We start from the raw sequence: 18,937 nt of genomic DNA on the forward strand, positions 1-18,937 counted from the left end.
ACTAATCCCGATGGACTCCTTCACCCATTTTATGTCCTAAAGGACAGTTTTTCTGCTCGTCTAAAATATCTGTCGACTATTAAAATAAGCCCTACACTTTTGGGTGTTTGAAATCAGTAAGACTGGCTTTGAGATTAAAAAAATTAATTTAAACCAACAATAAAATACAAAATTTGAATAGTAATAATAATAATAAATTAATTAAAAACAACAAAAACAAAACTTTGTGTATCTGCAAAAATAGCTAAACAGACAAATAAAAACAATCAAAAAATTGTTATAAAATGTCTAACTCTGAGCTGATATCTGCAAACATAAATAAATAAATAATAATAATAATGAATTAATTAAAAACAACAAAAACTGCAATAAAACGCTTGAGATATTCGCAAAATATATAAATGAAATAGAAAACAAGAACAAAATATTGTGATAAAATGTTTAATTTTAAGCCTTCAAAAAAGCTAAATAAATCAAAATAACAAAAAATTGATCAAATAAAATATTGTGATGAAATGTTTGACTGAGTAAGTGACATCTGTAATAAATATGAATAAATTAATGAATTGATTGAAAACAACAAATAACATTTTGTGCATATATCTACAAACAATTGCTAAACTAATAAAATTAAAACAACAAAAAATAAAATTGCACTAAAATATTTTAAAAACTGCAATAAAATTGAGCAGTCGATATCTGCAAAAAAGAGAAATAAATACATAAATGATGACAAAATAAAAATAACAATTCCAAAAGAATAACAGCAAAAAAAGTAATAAAATGTCTTGAGCTTTGAGCTGTTGATATCTGTAAAAAATCAAATAAAAAGAATAAAGCAACAGCAATACAATTTTAAAACCATACTGTCAAGAAATGTTAGTAATATGAATTTTCTGTCTAGAACAGTTGTTTATGAGCAAGAGTGGATGTGTGCTGCATCTCTGATACGAACTCAAATGTGTGTTCAGTGTGTGAATGAAACAAACACCACGGCTCATTCTCACGTTTACCTTTAATAACACAACAAGATTTATTATCCAGGAACAGCATTAAAGCACAGCTTGATATAGTGAATGTTGCACCGTTATTTCTCACACACACACACACACACACACACACGAGTCTTGAGCGTTTCACATCTAATCTACAGATAAAGAATTTTTATTTATGTCCATTTACACGACGAGTCGCGCCAAAGAGAGAGAAAGGGGGAAATAACTAATATATGCAGGGAAAACAAATCAATCATCCTATGATTAGAGTTTTGCATCAGTTCATGGGACTTTTCCATTAGTCTGAACACACACATAAAAACCACATCATGGGAAAAACAAGCTCTTACACACACACACACACATGCAGATGTTATTATGACTTAAGACGTCTTTAAACACTCATTTTTCAGTCTTTGCTTCAGGTCTGACTCATGTTTGAGATCATGTGATCATGAGATCACGAGGGAAAGTGTTTTGTGAAGTGTTGACATGCTTAAACTCGCAGCTGTGCGCTGATTCTCCAGACAAACCCGTTATATTCATCCCAAAATCACAAGACAAACAGAAGAAATTACATTCTGTGTAAAGAAAACTGTAGCCTATTTTAGGACCATTAAGACTTAATTATGTTTAATCAATCATTATGTTTTTGTATTTTGATTACAGTTATTTTCAAAAAATGTGTTTAAATAATCTAATAAATTATATTAACATTTATAATAATTTGGTCCTGGAAATGTGTTTGATTGTCATGAAAAATACAGCACAATGAAAAAAAGATTAATAATCCTTAGTCACTTATATATATTTGATTGATAATTAATTTGATTTAGGGATGAAATACAGAATATATTAAGCCAGCAGTGTAAATTAGAAATTATAATTTGCATAATTACAATTTGATATATATTTTAATATTTAATTAAAAAATTAAAACACTTAAATAAATTATACTACAATTTGCTGATATAAATGCTGAATGCTATAATTAATTTGATGTTTATTGAAGTATGAGAATTACTTTTTTATATTACAGCAATCAGAATTTTATCCTGAAAATATATTTACTTATGAAAAACCCTGCACATAATTCTAAAATAGTTCTTTACGCAAATATAATATGATATATATTCAAGTCTTTCAGTACGAATGAGGATTCTGTGATTATTAATAACGTCAGCGAGGCGGCGGAATCTTTCTCTGGTTTAGACGAAACGAGTGAAATGTGTTTAGCTGGAATGATAAAACGCTTCAGCAAATCAACCGGAGAGAATTTGTGCAAATCAAACAAAAATAAAACTCATATTAGCTTCGTTTGAGCAAAACCTCACTTGACCTTCGAGTACAAAAACACGTTTTCACTTTAGCATCTTGATAAATACTCAAAAAAGAACAAAACTTTAAATAAAAAAAAAGAAGGAAGAGTGTAAACTAGTTAACAGCTCGGCTGGGAAGGTCAAAGGTCACGCGACCCCTGACCCCTCAGACCATGAAGCGGTGCTCCTTGCCGTCGTGGGCCATGAGGATGACGTTGCGGTTGGAGGTCCAGATGAGCCGGGCCAGTTTGAGGGCGTTCTGGGATCCGGGCGACACCGGCTGGACCGGAGGAACCTGATAGGTTTTGATGCAGCGCAGCTGAGGAGCCGAGTTCAACATCCCGATGCTGCCTAACAGAGACGTGTTCATCTGAGACACAGAGAGAAGACAGCCGTCAGTGACAGACCTGCACTCAATACTATAAATATATACACACACATACACTGTATATATGTATGAATAAATCTGGAATCTGAGGGAGCAAAAAAATCTAAATATTGAGAAAATCTCCTTTAAAGTTGTTCAAATGAAGTTATTAGCAATGCATATTACTAATCAAAAATGAAGCTTTAATATATTTACAGTAGGAAATTTACAAAATATCTTCATGGAACATGATCTTAATATCCTAATGATTTTTGTCATAAAAGAGAAATGTATAATTTTGATCCATACAATGTATTGTTGGCTATTGCTACAAATATACCTGTGCTACTCATGACTGCTTTTGTGCTGCAGGGACACATACAATATATAACAATATAAATATATAAATGTATATACAGTACATGTAATTCGTACATATATATGTAAACAAAAACTTTTATTTTGGATGCGATTAATCGCTTGACAGCACTAATATATATATAAATATTAGGGGTGTAACGATACGCGTATTCATATTGAACCGTTTGGTACAAGGCTTTCGGTTCGGAACGCATTACAAACCGAACGATATGTTGGAATAATCCTATTACATTGGGAAAATGGTGTAGGTCTCGTTTTATCAGCTTATTCTTCATGAAGTCCACTTTATGCACAAATGCATCAATAATTTCCTTGCATTCCAGCACATTTGCATCCGCGCTCTGCATGCGCTTGTTTCATTACAGAGGCTGAAAATATCTGCCAGGTATGATGCTCTGATGAGAAATTCATCTGTCATTTCGTCAAACAGTTTCTGGTTGTTCATTTTCAGGAATTCCTTTATTTTTTCTTTCAGTTTGTCTGATGCACCTCATCTTCACACAGCTCCGCAAAGATTCGCTTGTTTACCGGACGGGCTTCAATAAAGTTAACAATCTTTACAACTGTCTTCGTCGTTTCATTAAGTTCATCAGAGAGGTGTTAGCTGTGTATCATACAGTGAAACACAAGACAGTGGGGAGCCTTTTCCTTCAAACGTGTATTGAAGCCCTTGTTTTTTCCCATCATTGAAGCAGCTCCATCTGTGCAGCATGCGACTAAATTATTACAGGGAATGTGATGCTTGGTGAAGTACGTGTCAATCGCGTGGAAAATATCTTCTCCTTGTGTTGTTGTAGACAAATTAGTTGCTTTATTTCGGGGTCTTCAATGTACTGCACATATGCAATGAGGACATATGCTTCATCTGCCACAGTAGACGTTTCGTCAAGTTGGATAGAAAATGGGTGCATCTTTAACTTTTCAACCAACTTGTTCTCAACATCATTCACCATTCTGTCCTTTATTGTATTATTTGACAGAGGTACAGTTTTTAGTTTTGAAGCCCCCTGTGCTCCACACATTATTTCTGCTATCTTTACACATGCGGGTTTGAGGAGAGTTTCCCCGATGGTGTGTGGCTTTTTCGATTGCACTCGAAAGATGCATTTCCAACTCTAGTAAAAGCATCTCTGATGTTCTGGGGTCTATTTGACAAAGATTCTCTGGGTTTACCAACCGTCTGTGGGTGTTTGGTGCTCTGATGTCTCATTAGTTTGCAGGGCTTCATGCTTTCATTCACTAGTCTCTCACCACAGATTACACACTCAATTCTCACCTTGTCCATCGCTTCAATGAAACCAAATTCAAGATAACAGTCCAAATAAGCCCTTGTTTTCTTTTTAGCGCATTCATTTTTATCCTCTCCCTGGCGCTTTGCCATATTTTCTTTTTAAAAGTTAGGTCTGTGCGTTCCCACTCTCGCGATACACTGCAAAAAAATTTGAACGTAAAGGAAATTTTTTCTCTTTTGATATAGTTCAAGAATTATTTTAATTATTTATCGTGCTGTTAGAAATGAAAAAAAAGGGAAAAAAAAAAAATCATTAGCGACCCCCAGGTTGGAGACCACTGGTCTAGTGGATGAGGCACGCACTGCGAAAGGCTTCGTGATAACCTGCTCTTGCTGGGGTGCATCGCAAAATAAAAACCTCTATTTTGCTCACAGATGCACAACAGTTCTGAATAGAGGTTTTTATTTTCTGAATTAATCCACGTTTTGAACGAATCGGGTGAATCAATGACTGCGGGAAGTCGTGGCCTAATAGTTAGAGAGTCGGACTCGTAATCCAAAGGTTGATGGATGGATAGAAAGATGGATATAATCATATTTATATTTCCTATATTTTACTGTATATATTTCATATATTTTTGATATTTGTATTGATTCTTTGACACTACATGCAACAATTTACAGAAGAATTGATTCAGCTTGAACTGAGAGAGTGAGACGCCAGTAATCACATGATCACATGCTGCAGAAACAGACAAAAATCTGAACAAATTTGACAAATCTGAACATGAGATGGTGCCGTGTAAGATAAGGGAAACACATACACACACACACACACACAGGAAGCTCTAGAGTTCCCACACACTGAGTCAGTCAGTCTACACACACACATACACACACACACACACGTTGCTCCAGAGAGGGTAGGGCTTCAGCTGTGTCAGACGGCCAGTCGCCCTCATTCCAGCCGGGGCGAGCGAGAGGCGGACGCCTGCGGACCCTGGAGGACTGGAGAATTCATTAGCGCACACACACACCATTCAGACGGCCCGGTTTAGCCTTACAGTAATGCTACCATTAGCCTGGAAGACATTCTTACACACACACACACTCTCTCACACACACACACACACACTCACACAGGAAGAGAAGAGGAGAGAAGACGACTCGACGGTGTTTCTGAAAGACCTGCTCAGGACAGACGCTCACGGGACGCCTGTCCAAAGATGTTTAAATAGCTTCAGATGAAGTACATCGCATCTAACTGCAGGACACTGCTTCACATTTCATGTCAAATACAACCATAAAATAAACTACTCTCATAGTTCATTCATTTCTGAATTTTTATATTACACTTTTATTTTTTATATTTACACTTCTATTTTTATATTTACATTTATATTTATTTTCATTTGCATAATTGAATTTTACATTTACATTATGTATTATTTTTTTAATTTATATAGTTTATATTTGTGTTATTTATTATGTATTATATTTGTATATTTATACGAGCATTTACATTAATATTAGTTTAGATTTACATTTGCATTATTTACCTTTACATGTATATTTTTAGATATATATTTTTTTAGATTTTTATGTTTATTTACATTTATATTTTTATATTTATATTAGTGCTGTCAAACGATTAATCGCAATTAATCACATCCAAAATAAAAGTATTTGTTTACATAATATATGTGTGCTGTGTATATTTATTATGTATATATAAATACACACATGCATGTATAGATTTCAGAAAAATATGTTTATATATTAAATATATTTATTTATAATATAAATGTAGACATGTAAATACAAGGAAATATTTTCTAAATATATATTGAATGTGTGTGTATTTATATATACATATATTATGTAAACAAAAACTTTTATTTTGTATGAGATTAATCGTTTGACAGCACTAATTCATATTTATATTAACTTTTATATTCCCTTATGTTTTTTATATTATATTGGACCAGCTGGAGTTTATTAAGTGTTATATTATTTATAATTATATTTATATTATTTATACTTAAATGTTTAGCCGCTCTTAGTCTCTAAATGACAAATTTGAAATACTTTTTTTAAGCTTTAAAAACAAGGGTTTATCTAGCTCACATTTAAAGTTTATCTTGAGCACTTTATGCTTTTCTAGTTATTTGAATTCTACTTCTTTACATTCAATTTTGCATCCTGTTTGCAACCATAAGTGACTCTTTGAATCTAGAGGTCAGAGGTCAGGGGTCCTCACCTGCCAGAAGGAGATGTGGCTGTCAGCGTTGGAGTAGGTGGCCAGATAACGTCCGTCCGGTGCGAAGGACACTGCCGTTATGGGTCCTTTATGTCCATGAATATGCTGTGGAAATAAAAACAGGCACAGGTTTAGACCGATATCTCTTTATTTCACTGCTCAAACCTGTTCCTGATGCTTCATGTGGCGAGGTTTTGAACTGTACTGATAGAAAACACAGTGAGGTCAGCTGAAGAGTGTGTGTGTGTGTGTGTTAAGAGCCACTCTGAATCATGAGAGGGGGTCCTACAGCTGCACTAGTGCATTGAGACGGGTACCACTGTGGCTTGAACTGCCAGCAGAAATGATGAGAGACAGACAGATGGAGAGAGAATCTGCAGACAACTCTCAATATACTGTGATTTTCAAAATAAATAAAACTCTATACAAGTTTTAAATAAAATATATTATACAATCAATATGTAATTGTACAATATAAATACATTACCATTATATAGCAATCTATATTTCAATATTATATATTTACATATAACATATAGAGCATAGTGACTGTACCGAATTATAAATTAATAATAAAATATTAAAACAAATATATAATTGTTTAATATAAATATATAAAATATACAAATAACACATTATTATTGCTATATTTACAAGCAACATTACATAAAAACATCCACAAATGAACAAATTCAAGCATTAAAATAATAAAAATATATAAAATACAACATATACTGTTATATATACCTTATTATTCTCATTATAATTACATAGAACATTAATCTGCTATAAATACAGTAAATTAAATAAATAAATAAAAATATATATATATAATTGCATACTATAAATACATTATTTCTATATAATACATCAATACTCATTATATTTATATTAGTGCTGTCAAACTATTAATAAAAGTTTTTGTTTACATATGTATGCGTGCGGTGTATAATTTATGTATATATAAATACACACACATGCATGTTATGGTTATATATTGAACATATTTATTTATAATATAAATTATATGAAGATAAATATAGACGTAAATATTTTCAAAATATATAATGTATGGGTGTGTATTTATAAATATACACAGAACACACACAAATATTATGCAAACAAAGACTTTTATTTTGTATGCGATTAATCGTTTGACAGCACTAGCTTATATATAACTTTATGATCAAATTTAAAACAAAATCACAAAAAAAAGCCTTACAAAAGAGTATTGTGGCATTACTGAATGATTACTATATTCATATACCAAGATATTTATTGTAGATGTTATTCCAAGGCACCCATATTTACAGATCACATTTCTGGCATATTCTGTACTTCATGTTATAGTTATTTATTCATTATACTAGCATTATTTTATTAAGCAATAATTGCCTTGATTATAGCATTATAAAACATTTTAATAATAGCATTTTGTTCAGCTTTCCTGTCATATTTAAGATGTTTTCATGACTAAATTCAGTTTGAAAGTGTTTTCCTGAGCCTGAAAGCCAGACCTTCAGATGAACACAGACGATATTATCATAAAACACAGTAAACACTGTTTCACGTTCCAGAACAGCAGAGCATCAGACGTCTGTAAACGAGTGTTTGATCGAATCAGACTCTGAAATGAACGGCGGCTGTGGGAATGATAAACAGCCGCTGGAACGCAATAATCCGTCCCACCTGTCAGAAAAACCTCTCATAACACAGCTATTAGATTAGAGACACGCGCAGAGATATGAGAGCAGCACGCTAACACAATCTCTCACAATTAAAGCTCAAACAGCCTCACCTGACCCGCGTCTGCAATCTAAATCTGACAGCAGAAATACAGGCACGGGACGCCAGAGATATTGGCCTGTCAGATCACGACGGCTCACCGAAAACCCCAGCAGACAGAAAAACACAGTCAAGAGAGAGTCTCTTCAGGAAAACCAACTCTGTATGACTTTCTGTGTGCTTTAAAATCCACCAAGCAGAGTTATTATAATCAAAACATAGACAAAAATTTATAAATCAATTCTGTTACTTGAAACTTAAATATAAGCAAAATTAAAAATAATAATAAAATAAATAAATCTTAAATTTAGCTACATTCCTAATAACTAAAACAATTAGTAATTACTATATGGACATGTTTTAAAAACAAAAAACTAAACTAATAAAAATTACAAAAACAACAAAAAAACTAAAACTGTTAATAAAATAAATTAATAAAGTTTAACTTATATATATATATATATATATATATTAAATCTTAAATGCATTTTATTTCAGATACTTTCCATATAACTAAAACAAAAAAAAAAAATGTAATTACTATATGGGCATATAAAAAAAAAAAAAAAAAAAAAAAAATTACAAAAACAACAAAAATACTAAAACTGTTACTAAAATAAAAAAAATATATATATTTTTTTTAATTATAATAGTACCTCATTGATACTAAAGAGCACTGTCATGAAAAAAAAAAACATGCACATGAAATAATGATTAAAAAAAAAATAATAATAAACCTTTATTATTAAAAAAAAAAAAAAAAACAGGTGTCCGAGATAATGAAACTTGAAACTAATAATTCAATCATTTAACTAGGTTTCAATGTCTTAAACAGCAGTGATTGAGATGCAGCTTAAAAATAAAGTGGCAAAGTTTGGATTAAATTGCAAGTATGCAATTTAAAGCCTACTGTATCATATTTGATATGCAAATTTCTCTAAAACCCGTTTCACACTCAATCTACTCCGTCTTCTGTCATCTGATTGATAGTTTAGTTCATTAACGTCCTGCTTCAGTGTGTTTCTGCTGTCAAATCCTGACTGATTTTGATCAAGTAATCGTCAGAATAACTGCAGTAATATCTCCAGATGAACTCTTACTGGACTGAAGCAGCTCAGCTTTACTTGATTCTCCATCAAAGCATTCTCTAGAAAAATCAGTGCGTCTCAAATCTGATCATCAGGATCTTATGATGAGAGTGTTTCCAGAAGCTTTACCTTCACTGTTCCTCAGCGGAGGAATGATCTTCACAAGCCTCCAGAACATCTCACATCTTCTGAGGATCTCTCAATCAGCATTGGATTGCATTGCATGATATGTTTGGATCATTTCAATCTCATCTTATTATTGGAGGGAGATAGAGTGACGACTGATATTTAGATCATTTTATGTCAGTATCTGCTCTACTGTTATGAAGATCTCAGTAATTTACATTACAAGCAGCAGAATTTCATCATAGAAATATCAGAATCTGCAGCAGATTGCATATTTTGCTCAGTTTATACACGAGATGGTTCAGGCTGAATTAACTGCAGAAGTTTCTTATGTGTGTCAATCAAACAATCACTTCCTGTTTAAGTGGGCGGAACAGAATAAGCTGCAGTGTGAAGCAGACTATATGATGAGACGACATATATGAACTATATCCACCAACACAACACAACAAACACACAGGAAGAGAAAATGTGCTGCATCAGGAAACACTGACAAAATACACACACACACACACACACACAGCATTTAATTAGTAAATGCAGGAGACGCCTGATGTCCGACTGACCACTTCACAGATCAAAAGGAAGGACAGATGGCTGTGTGGACCGGACACACACACACACACTCTATGGAGAGTCCCCATGAACCACATATACAAGTAAGTGTGTGTTTTGTATTCTAGTGTGTGTGTGTGTGTGTTTGAGACAGTTAGATTGGGTCTCACAGCTGAATTGATTGAAGGATTGATTTTAGGCTGTTTACAGTTCTCCAGAATCAAATCTCTGTGAAATCGCTGTCTGGGGACCTGGCGATCAGATCATATGCACATCCCATAATGCTCTGGCCACGGAGACGGACATCACTGATCACATGATCTTCATCAGGGTTTGAAACACAAATGCTGATCTGAAGACAGTGGTCCTCTGTGTGTGTGTGTGTGTGTGTGTGTGTGTGTGTGTGTGTGTGTGTGAGAGAGATATTGTGCAAAAATATTGTGCAGCACAACTGTTTTCAACATTGATAATAATCAGAAATGTTTCTTGAGCAGCAAATCAAATATATATATATACATATATACACACACACACACACACACATACTACAGTTTGTATAAATATACTTTTTTTTTTGTAAGCATTTTAATACCAAGAAAAAAAAAAGTAGCCTGTCCACAGTTTTGACTGCATCTATGTCTGTCTCTTATCAACTCAACCCAGAGGCAGTGTGTTTCTATGACAGAGTATTACTGACACACACACACCGATCATGTGACTCCAGCTGTGGCATCACGGTCAGCTGGGCTCGTGTTCACGATGCTGGACCGGATCGATCGCACAATCTGTGTCTTTGCAGGACAGCGCTTCCCATCATGCACCTCTGCCCTCTGAGGGACACCTGCGCACCAGGTGAGCACCCATCTACACTCGCCGCAGAGACGCCGCTCGCTTACCTGGCATTTTCCAGTGCGAACGTCATAAAGAGCCACTGAACCCTGCCGGGCGCCGACAGCGATACGATAGCTGCGATCGCAGTACGCCACCATATAAAACCTGCAGAGAGAGAGATGAGAGGAAACACACTGCATACTGATTCAGACACTCGCTCTCTACTGCAGCATATCACCCTCCATCTCCAGTGCAATACATCCACTATCATTTTAAACATCTCTTTATTTTTTACTACATTAATGCAAATAAGACAAACTTATTTTTCTACAAAATCATTTGTAAACCTTGAAATCTTAATTTAAAATTCATTTAAATTTTACTTTATATTTTATGTTATTAAATTATATTTGTAGTATACTACAATCAAACAATAATTCAATCAAAAATGCAAAAATAAAAATTGTTATAATTGAGTCATAATAAATAATCAAGTAATACATGAATAAAAATGTTTTATTAATTTCAGTGTGATAAATCAATGACAATTTTTAATGATAACAATCAACTCGTCACTTTTCTATAAAAATATTTTTTTTTAATTTAAGAATTTTAATTTAGATTTTCACAAAATAAAAATAAGTAACTGTAAAAGATTTTTATTTTTAAGCTAAATTGTTCAATTATTGACAGTTATTATTTAATGTTATTTTGTGTGATTAAATTACATTTTTAGTATACAAAATTCAATCATCAATCCAAAATGTATTTCCAAAATAAAATGAATTTTACCTAAATTAATTCTGTAGACATTTAATTAAAATTTTTAGTTTTGGGTATTAAAAAAAATGCTAAATAATTGTTTATTCATCATAAATAATAAACAACAAATAATAAGTAAATAAATATTATTCAAATTATTTTATTTAAAAATTTGCATTACTTTTTCACAAAATTAATTTTAGTAGACATTTTATTGAAAAATTAGTTTAGTACACAAAATTCAATCAAATATGCTAAATAATCACTTATTTCTGATATAATGGAATGGCATGATAAATTAACACATTAGCATACTAATTAATGTTGCATACTTCATATACCTTATAATGGTAGTATGCAAATTGGGTTCAGCCTATTTGAGGACTTTAATCCATCAAATATGCATCAATCGCTGTCTCCTGAGGTTTGACCTCTGACCCTTTAAGATCAATGAGCTGCTCGTTTGAGCTGTCATCAGTTCTAGAAGTATATCAGTGTCCAATTAATAAAACAGCTTTGTTAGTAATCAGTGCTGGCAAAAGTCACTGTTACTAATCACTTTGACCAGATTATAACAGATTTACTCAATCTGAACATGAACTGCAGTACTAACCGCTTTACTCAGAAGTTCATTTCTACATCTAAAATAATATATAACTTAAATAACAGTAAAATAATTGACCATATTTCATTTATAATTATAGCAGTTGTATTATTATATCGTTAAATTAACTAAAAATAACACTATTTAAAAGATTTTTGTTAACTGAAATAGATGAAATAAAATAAAATAAATGATAAATATTAGAAACAAAACTAACTGAAATAAGTTGAAGTACTAAAATGACTAATGTAACTCTAAAAGTGAACTAAAACAAATTAAAATAAATGAATGTAGAAATATAAAAAAACTAAAACTAATAAAAATGACAAAACCATAAACAAAAATGACTAAAACCAATTTAGAAATAGTTTTAAAAAACAAAAAAACTAATAAAAATAACAAAATCATGTGAGAAAATGACAAAACAAATTAACTAAAATTAAAATAAAAAAAAGAATTATATAAAAAAATAAATATATTTTAATATATACAAATAAAATGACAAAATCACAGGGGAAAAAAATTGAAAAACAGACTAAAATAAAATGATATTATTGTAATGGATGTATATACAAATTGATAAACACACACTGACCTGCAGATGGCTGGGAAACACTCGGACAGGCCTTTCTTCTTCACCAGAGATCCTTCAATGCAGTACATGATGATGTCCATCACCTGCAGGACACAGTGTGTTCACATCTGCATGTGTTACGAGCTGCATCACTCAGCATTGACATTAAACCTCTGGACTTTTGGTAGTACCTAGGATAGCAAAGTGCACTAAAGCAGGTAGAGCTTTTTCACATTTGGCTCTGGAATAGCCTTCCTGATAACGTTCGGGGTTCAGACACACTTAAATCTAGATTAAAGACACATCTCTTTAGCCAAGCATTCACATAATGCATCTTATAATCTTGTACTGCAGTTATATCTGATCAAATGCACATTTTCATCATTTTTGCTTGGTTGGAACAGCAGCTACGCTAATTTCTCTCTATTACCTTCTCTGTTTCTGCCACAGGATTGGCATCCCGGGGTAACTAGGAATTACGGTAACACTTTATAATAACCGCACGCTATGAATCATCAGGTAAGCATTAGTAAATAGTCAGTTCATCCTTAATAAAGCATTGTCCCAACATTGATATTAGTCATTAATAAGCAGTTCATAAATACAGCTATAAAGGCCTTGTTCTTGATTTATAAACATATCTATTACAAAAGAGATTTAAAGACTCAGTTATCTTCCAAACAGAAAAAATTATCAAACACAACACAGAGGGATACAGAACTCAGTTTATACAGTTTCATTTTTTAATAGTGTTCACCTTCTGTTTGATTACGTCATTAACTAACTGCTTGATTTTTACTGTACATTTCAGCCATATGGACATCAACTTGTCACCACTGATAAGCTACCACTAAATATAGAAACATACATTTACTGTAAAGCTGCTTTGCATCGTGAAAAGCCCTATACAAATAAAGTTGAATTGAATTATTTGACACACTGGTCCTGTTTCTGTTTGAGATGACTTCAGTTGTGCCGAGGATCATTCAGCAGGACAGTGGCTCTGTAAAACCAGCAGATATTGTGTGTAAGGTGATCTCTAGTGTAGCTGTGTTAGCGTGTGTTTGTGTACCTCCACCAGCAGGTCCACCACATCAGACGGCATTTTCTCGATGAGAATCTCGATGACGCGCAGGATTTCGGTTTTGGCGCGAGCGAGAGTCGTGGTGTGAACGTTCTGCTGAGACTGAGAGCCCTGGGACTGCATCGCTGTGTGTCTGTGAACCTGCGCACACACACACACACACACACACACACACACACACACACATAGACTTCTATTACTTTTATACTGACCAATTGATATTTTCTATCCCCTAAACCTAAACCAACCCCTAACAGAAAACCTGTTTGCATTCTTACACTTAAACACTTTAATAATTATTTCCCCTCTTAGAGACCGCAGGCCGGTCCCCACAATGTCTCAAATTTCAGGTTTTACTATCCTTGTGGAGACATTTGGTCCTAGCAATGTACAGTAGCATAAAAAAGTACACACACACACACACTCAGGTACACACACACACACACACACACACACAGAAAGGTACATGCACGCACACACACACTCAAGTACACACACTCAGGTACACACACACACACTCGGGTACACCCACACACACACACACACAGGTACACACACGCACGCACGCACGCACGCACGCACGCACACACACACACACGCACACACATGCACACACACACTCAGGTACACACGTACGCGCTCACGCACACACACACACACACACACACACACAGGTACACACACACACGCACACACACACACTCAGGTACACACGTACGCACTCACGCACACACACACTCAGGTACACACGTACGCGCTCACGCACACACACACACACACACACACACACACAGGTACACACACGCACACACACACACACAGGTACACACACGCACACACACACACTCAGGTACACACGTACGCGCTCACGCACACACGCACACACACACACAGGTACACACACGCACACACACGCACACACACACACACACGCACACACACACATCACATAAATGACAAACACAGACTGAAGGAGACATTTCGGTGAGTTTTATGGTTTAATGTACATATCTGAGTTGTGTGAGTGTATAAAGGTTTGTGTTTGTGTATTTGTGCATAAAAGTATGTGTATTTTTGTATGTAACTTTCTTAGTGTTTTTAATGTTTTAGTTAAATTCAGTATAATTTTAATTATTTTTTTATACAAAATTGTTCAATTTTAGAACAGAATTGTCTACTAAATTAATTGTGTAGACAATGTAAGTCTACATTCAATCAAAAATGACAGAAAAATCATTTAGATGTCAGTTTTTGTCATCATTTTAATTAGTTGATTTTACGGAGGAAATTGAAAGAATAGTTTTAATGATTAATTTATTTTAAATAATATTAATGAACTAATTAAGAGAAAATTTTATTAACTGTTTATTTTAAAACAAAATTAATTTGTTGACATTTACATATTTTCTACTATACAAAATTAAATAAAAATCTGAAAATGATTGTTTATTATAAAGGAGTCATAACACAACAAATAATACAAAATTAACTTAATGAAAAACATAAATAAATGGAGACGTTTCAGTGAGTTTTGTGGTTGTGTGTGCATCATGTGTATTTTTATGTACATCTCAGTGTCATCAAAAAAATTATTTAGTTTAGAATTTTTATTAGCTATTTTTTCTATTAATTTGATCAAATTAATAATTTAAAAAATCTGATAAATTTTGTTCAAAATTCATAAAAAAATGCAGACTGTCTATTAAGACACTTCTGAGTCATAATAAATGTGTGATTAATGAATAAATGATAAATGTGTGTGTGTGTGTGTGTGTGTGTGTGTGTGTGTCACCTCTCGAGCGATGGTGGTGATGAAGGCAGGCGGTCTGGCGGTGGCGATCAGGGAGAGGGCATGCCGGGCCGATCGGGCCGAATCAGCGCCGGGGCTCAGAGGAAGACCCATTGAGATGCTAAACACACAAATATAGAGTCAAACCATTACACACACATTATAATGTGAGCCCGGGGTCAATGGAGTCACTCACACACATCACAGCACACACACACACACACACACACACACACTGATCTACATCTGTGAGAGGCCCCTTGTTAACAAATCACCCCGTGTGTGTGTGTGTGTGTGTGTGTGTGTGTGTGTGTGTGTGTGTGTGTGTGTGTGAATATGCATCAGGACACACCGAGCGACTCACGCATGACAGCATGTGATCAAAGCGTGAGCCGTGACTTTAATGTTCTCTGTGACACGCGTGAATAAAACACACAGGTGACAGCCCAAACCCTGCTGACCGACGAGAGAGAGAGAATCATTATATTATATTATATTTAGTGCTGTCAAATGATTAATCGCTTTCAAAATAAAAGTTTTTGTTTGCATAATATATGTGTGTGTTCTGTGTATATTTATTATGTATATATAAATACACACACATATGGTATATATTTTGAAAATATTTACATGTCTATATTTATATTATACAAAAATATATATTTAATATATAAAAAAATTCTGAAATATATACATGCATGTGTGTGTATTTATATAGACATAATAAATATACACAGTGCACATACATATATTATGCAAACAAAAACTTTTATTTATTTTATCGTTTGATTAATCTAATTATTTTATTATATATTTGCCTGATTTTAATAATGCATTAGTAAATGCTGAAATTAGCATTAACTAAGATTAATTAATTAATGCTGTAGAAGTATTGTTCATGCTTAGTTCATTTTAACTAATGTTGTTAACTAATGTTAAATAATTAACCTTATTGTAAAGTGTTACCAAAATAAGATTAAAGTTTAATTTATAGCTTTACAAACTAAAGTTTCTAAGTAGCTTTAACACTGTTGACGTGTGTGTGTGTGTGTGTGTGTGAGAGTGTGTGTGTGAGTGTGAGTGTGTGTGAGTGTGTGTGTGAGTGTGTGTGTGTGTGAGAGTGTGAGTGTGTGTGTGTGTGTGTGTGTGTGTGTGTGCGCGTGTGTGCGTGTGTGTGTGTAACTGAGCTAATGAATGAGTCTCTAAAGCCGAGCGCTTCCTCGATCCGTCAATATTTGATCAATCACTTTGATCTCAGGAGCGTCAGCATAAAATATGAGCCACCGGAGAGAAAGAAAGAGGAGAGTATCAGAGAGGAGAAAAAACGGCAGTCTTTCCTTTATCTTTTCTATCTTTTGTTCTGTATTGAGACAAATCACAACAGTTTTTATTTTATTTTATTTTTAAATTTAATTTTATTTAGTTTTATTCATTTTAACAAAACTCGGTGATTTGGAACCTTTCGGAAATGTTCCAAAGACCAGATGATGGTTTGTAGTTATTTATAAAAATAAATTAATAAAAAAAAATGTGTTTTTTTCCCCATAATTAGGGAAAAAGGTTTTTTTTTGTGTGTAAAAGGCTTATTTATCTTTCAATAGTGCTGTAGAAATAGTTCAAAGAAAGCGCTAAACACTGTATTTTTGATCAAATAATAATATTTTTAAACATATTATTTAAATATATATTTATATATATACATTCTTTATATAAAACATTGAAAATAAAAGATGAAGAGTATTTATGCATCTTCTCTTGATGCTGTAGAAAGTCCAAAGAGATAAAACCTGGTGATTTAAATAAATACATAAAATACATTTATTATATTTAAATATATGTATACCCATCATATTTCTTTTAATAACGTGATAATAAATATTCTCTGCAAAAATAATATTTAATTAATTTTTCCATCATGCTAGTAGTGGATCAAATTAATTAATAAATAAATATAATTTTTTGGTAAAAAAAGAACAAAAAATAAATACATACATTATATATATATATATACACACACACACACACACACACACACACACATATATATAGCAAACATTTTGATATGTTTAAAACTAGCTACACTTGATGTTAAGTTAATTTAATGTTATATAATAATGAATTTAGCCAGCAGACTATATTTCTTATATTATCAGTGACTGAAGCTGCTAAACGGAAAGAGAGGAAGCGTCGCTCGTCCTGCGCATCACTTCCTGTCTCTCTCTCTCTCAGACTAAAGGTCTTTCAGTGCCGCTAAACAGATTTGCCGTTTCAAAAGTAGATAACGTTGCCCAGCTTCAGTCTGGAGGTCAAAGAAGAAACATCGTCTTCATCACCATCATCATCGTTCCACTCAAGACTCACATATACGCTGCACGTAATCACGGCTGAAAAATGAGCTCCATCTGGCTCTAACGGCATTAGCGCACGCTCCACGCAGACATATTTGTACTCATAATAAATTTTTTTGGGCTCGGGTTTCGTCTTAATGAGCGGGTCAGGCTGGACGGTAAGCTGGTTTGCGGGCGTTTGGGCGCGGAGGTGAAGGCCCAGACGAATGGGTTTCCTCTTACGGTTGGAGGTCTCCACTATCCTGAGGACGAGACATCATTACATCATATTAATGGGCTCCAATCGCATTACAGCCTGCCTCTCATCTGTCAGGGGAAACGACGGCGCGATGAGCAGAATCTGGAGAAAGCGTCGCAGCAGCTGTGAAGGATTTCAGAACTGATGCAGGACCGTTGAGTCTCTGAACAACTAACCAATGGTGCTTATGGAGAGCGTTTCACAACCCCTGCGGACTAACCTGGGTCTCATGATATCCATTTTAGGGTCTTTTATATGATAAAAACGGATAGTTCCGGTCCTTGATTCTGATTGGTTGAGTCAAGTTCGAAGCTGTCTCTACAAACACACACGTTTGTTTACATTTGTGTGTTGCTCGGCAACCACTTTGTTGGAACCACAACCGTTTCTGAGGAACTACATTGTTTGGCGGAAGAATAAAGCAATAAGCCCCAAGAAGCCGTGGTTTACAGTGAATTTATAACAGCTCTAAGGGGTTTTAGGCACTCCGCCTAACATTAAATTCACTGTAAACCACGGCTTCTTGGGGCTTATTGCTTTATTCTAATATTTCTAGATTCTGTTGTTTTTCCTTTTCAATTTTTCTGAATTCCATTTTAA

The 18,937-nt window shown here is 33.8% G+C and overlaps 1 protein-coding gene across 1 annotated transcript in view; it reads right to left on the minus strand.

Annotated features, from left to right (window-relative positions):
- Positions 1-2,173: 2,173 nt before the first annotated feature.
- The window catches only part of LOC306856016 (WD repeat-containing protein 7-like), a 102,596-nt gene continuing 85,832 nt past the window's right edge, over positions 2,174-18,937 (minus strand). Inside the window, exons 23-28 of the mRNA XM_079394974.1 lie at positions 15,755-15,872; positions 13,951-14,103; positions 12,900-12,982; positions 11,004-11,103; positions 6,554-6,658; positions 2,174-2,684 (exon numbers count right to left, since the gene is read on the minus strand). Of these exons, the coding sequence (XP_079251100.1) occupies positions 2,481-2,684; positions 6,554-6,658; positions 11,004-11,103; positions 12,900-12,982; positions 13,951-14,103; positions 15,755-15,872 (763 nt within the window). The 3' untranslated portion in view covers positions 2,174-2,480. The remainder of the gene's footprint in view (positions 2,685-6,553; positions 6,659-11,003; positions 11,104-12,899; positions 12,983-13,950; positions 14,104-15,754; positions 15,873-18,937) is intronic.

Source organism: Barbus barbus (genome assembly GCF_936440315.1).
Source record: "Barbus barbus genome assembly, chromosome: 36".
In the NCBI taxonomy this organism is placed as follows: domain Eukaryota; kingdom Metazoa; phylum Chordata; class Actinopteri; order Cypriniformes; family Cyprinidae; genus Barbus; species Barbus barbus.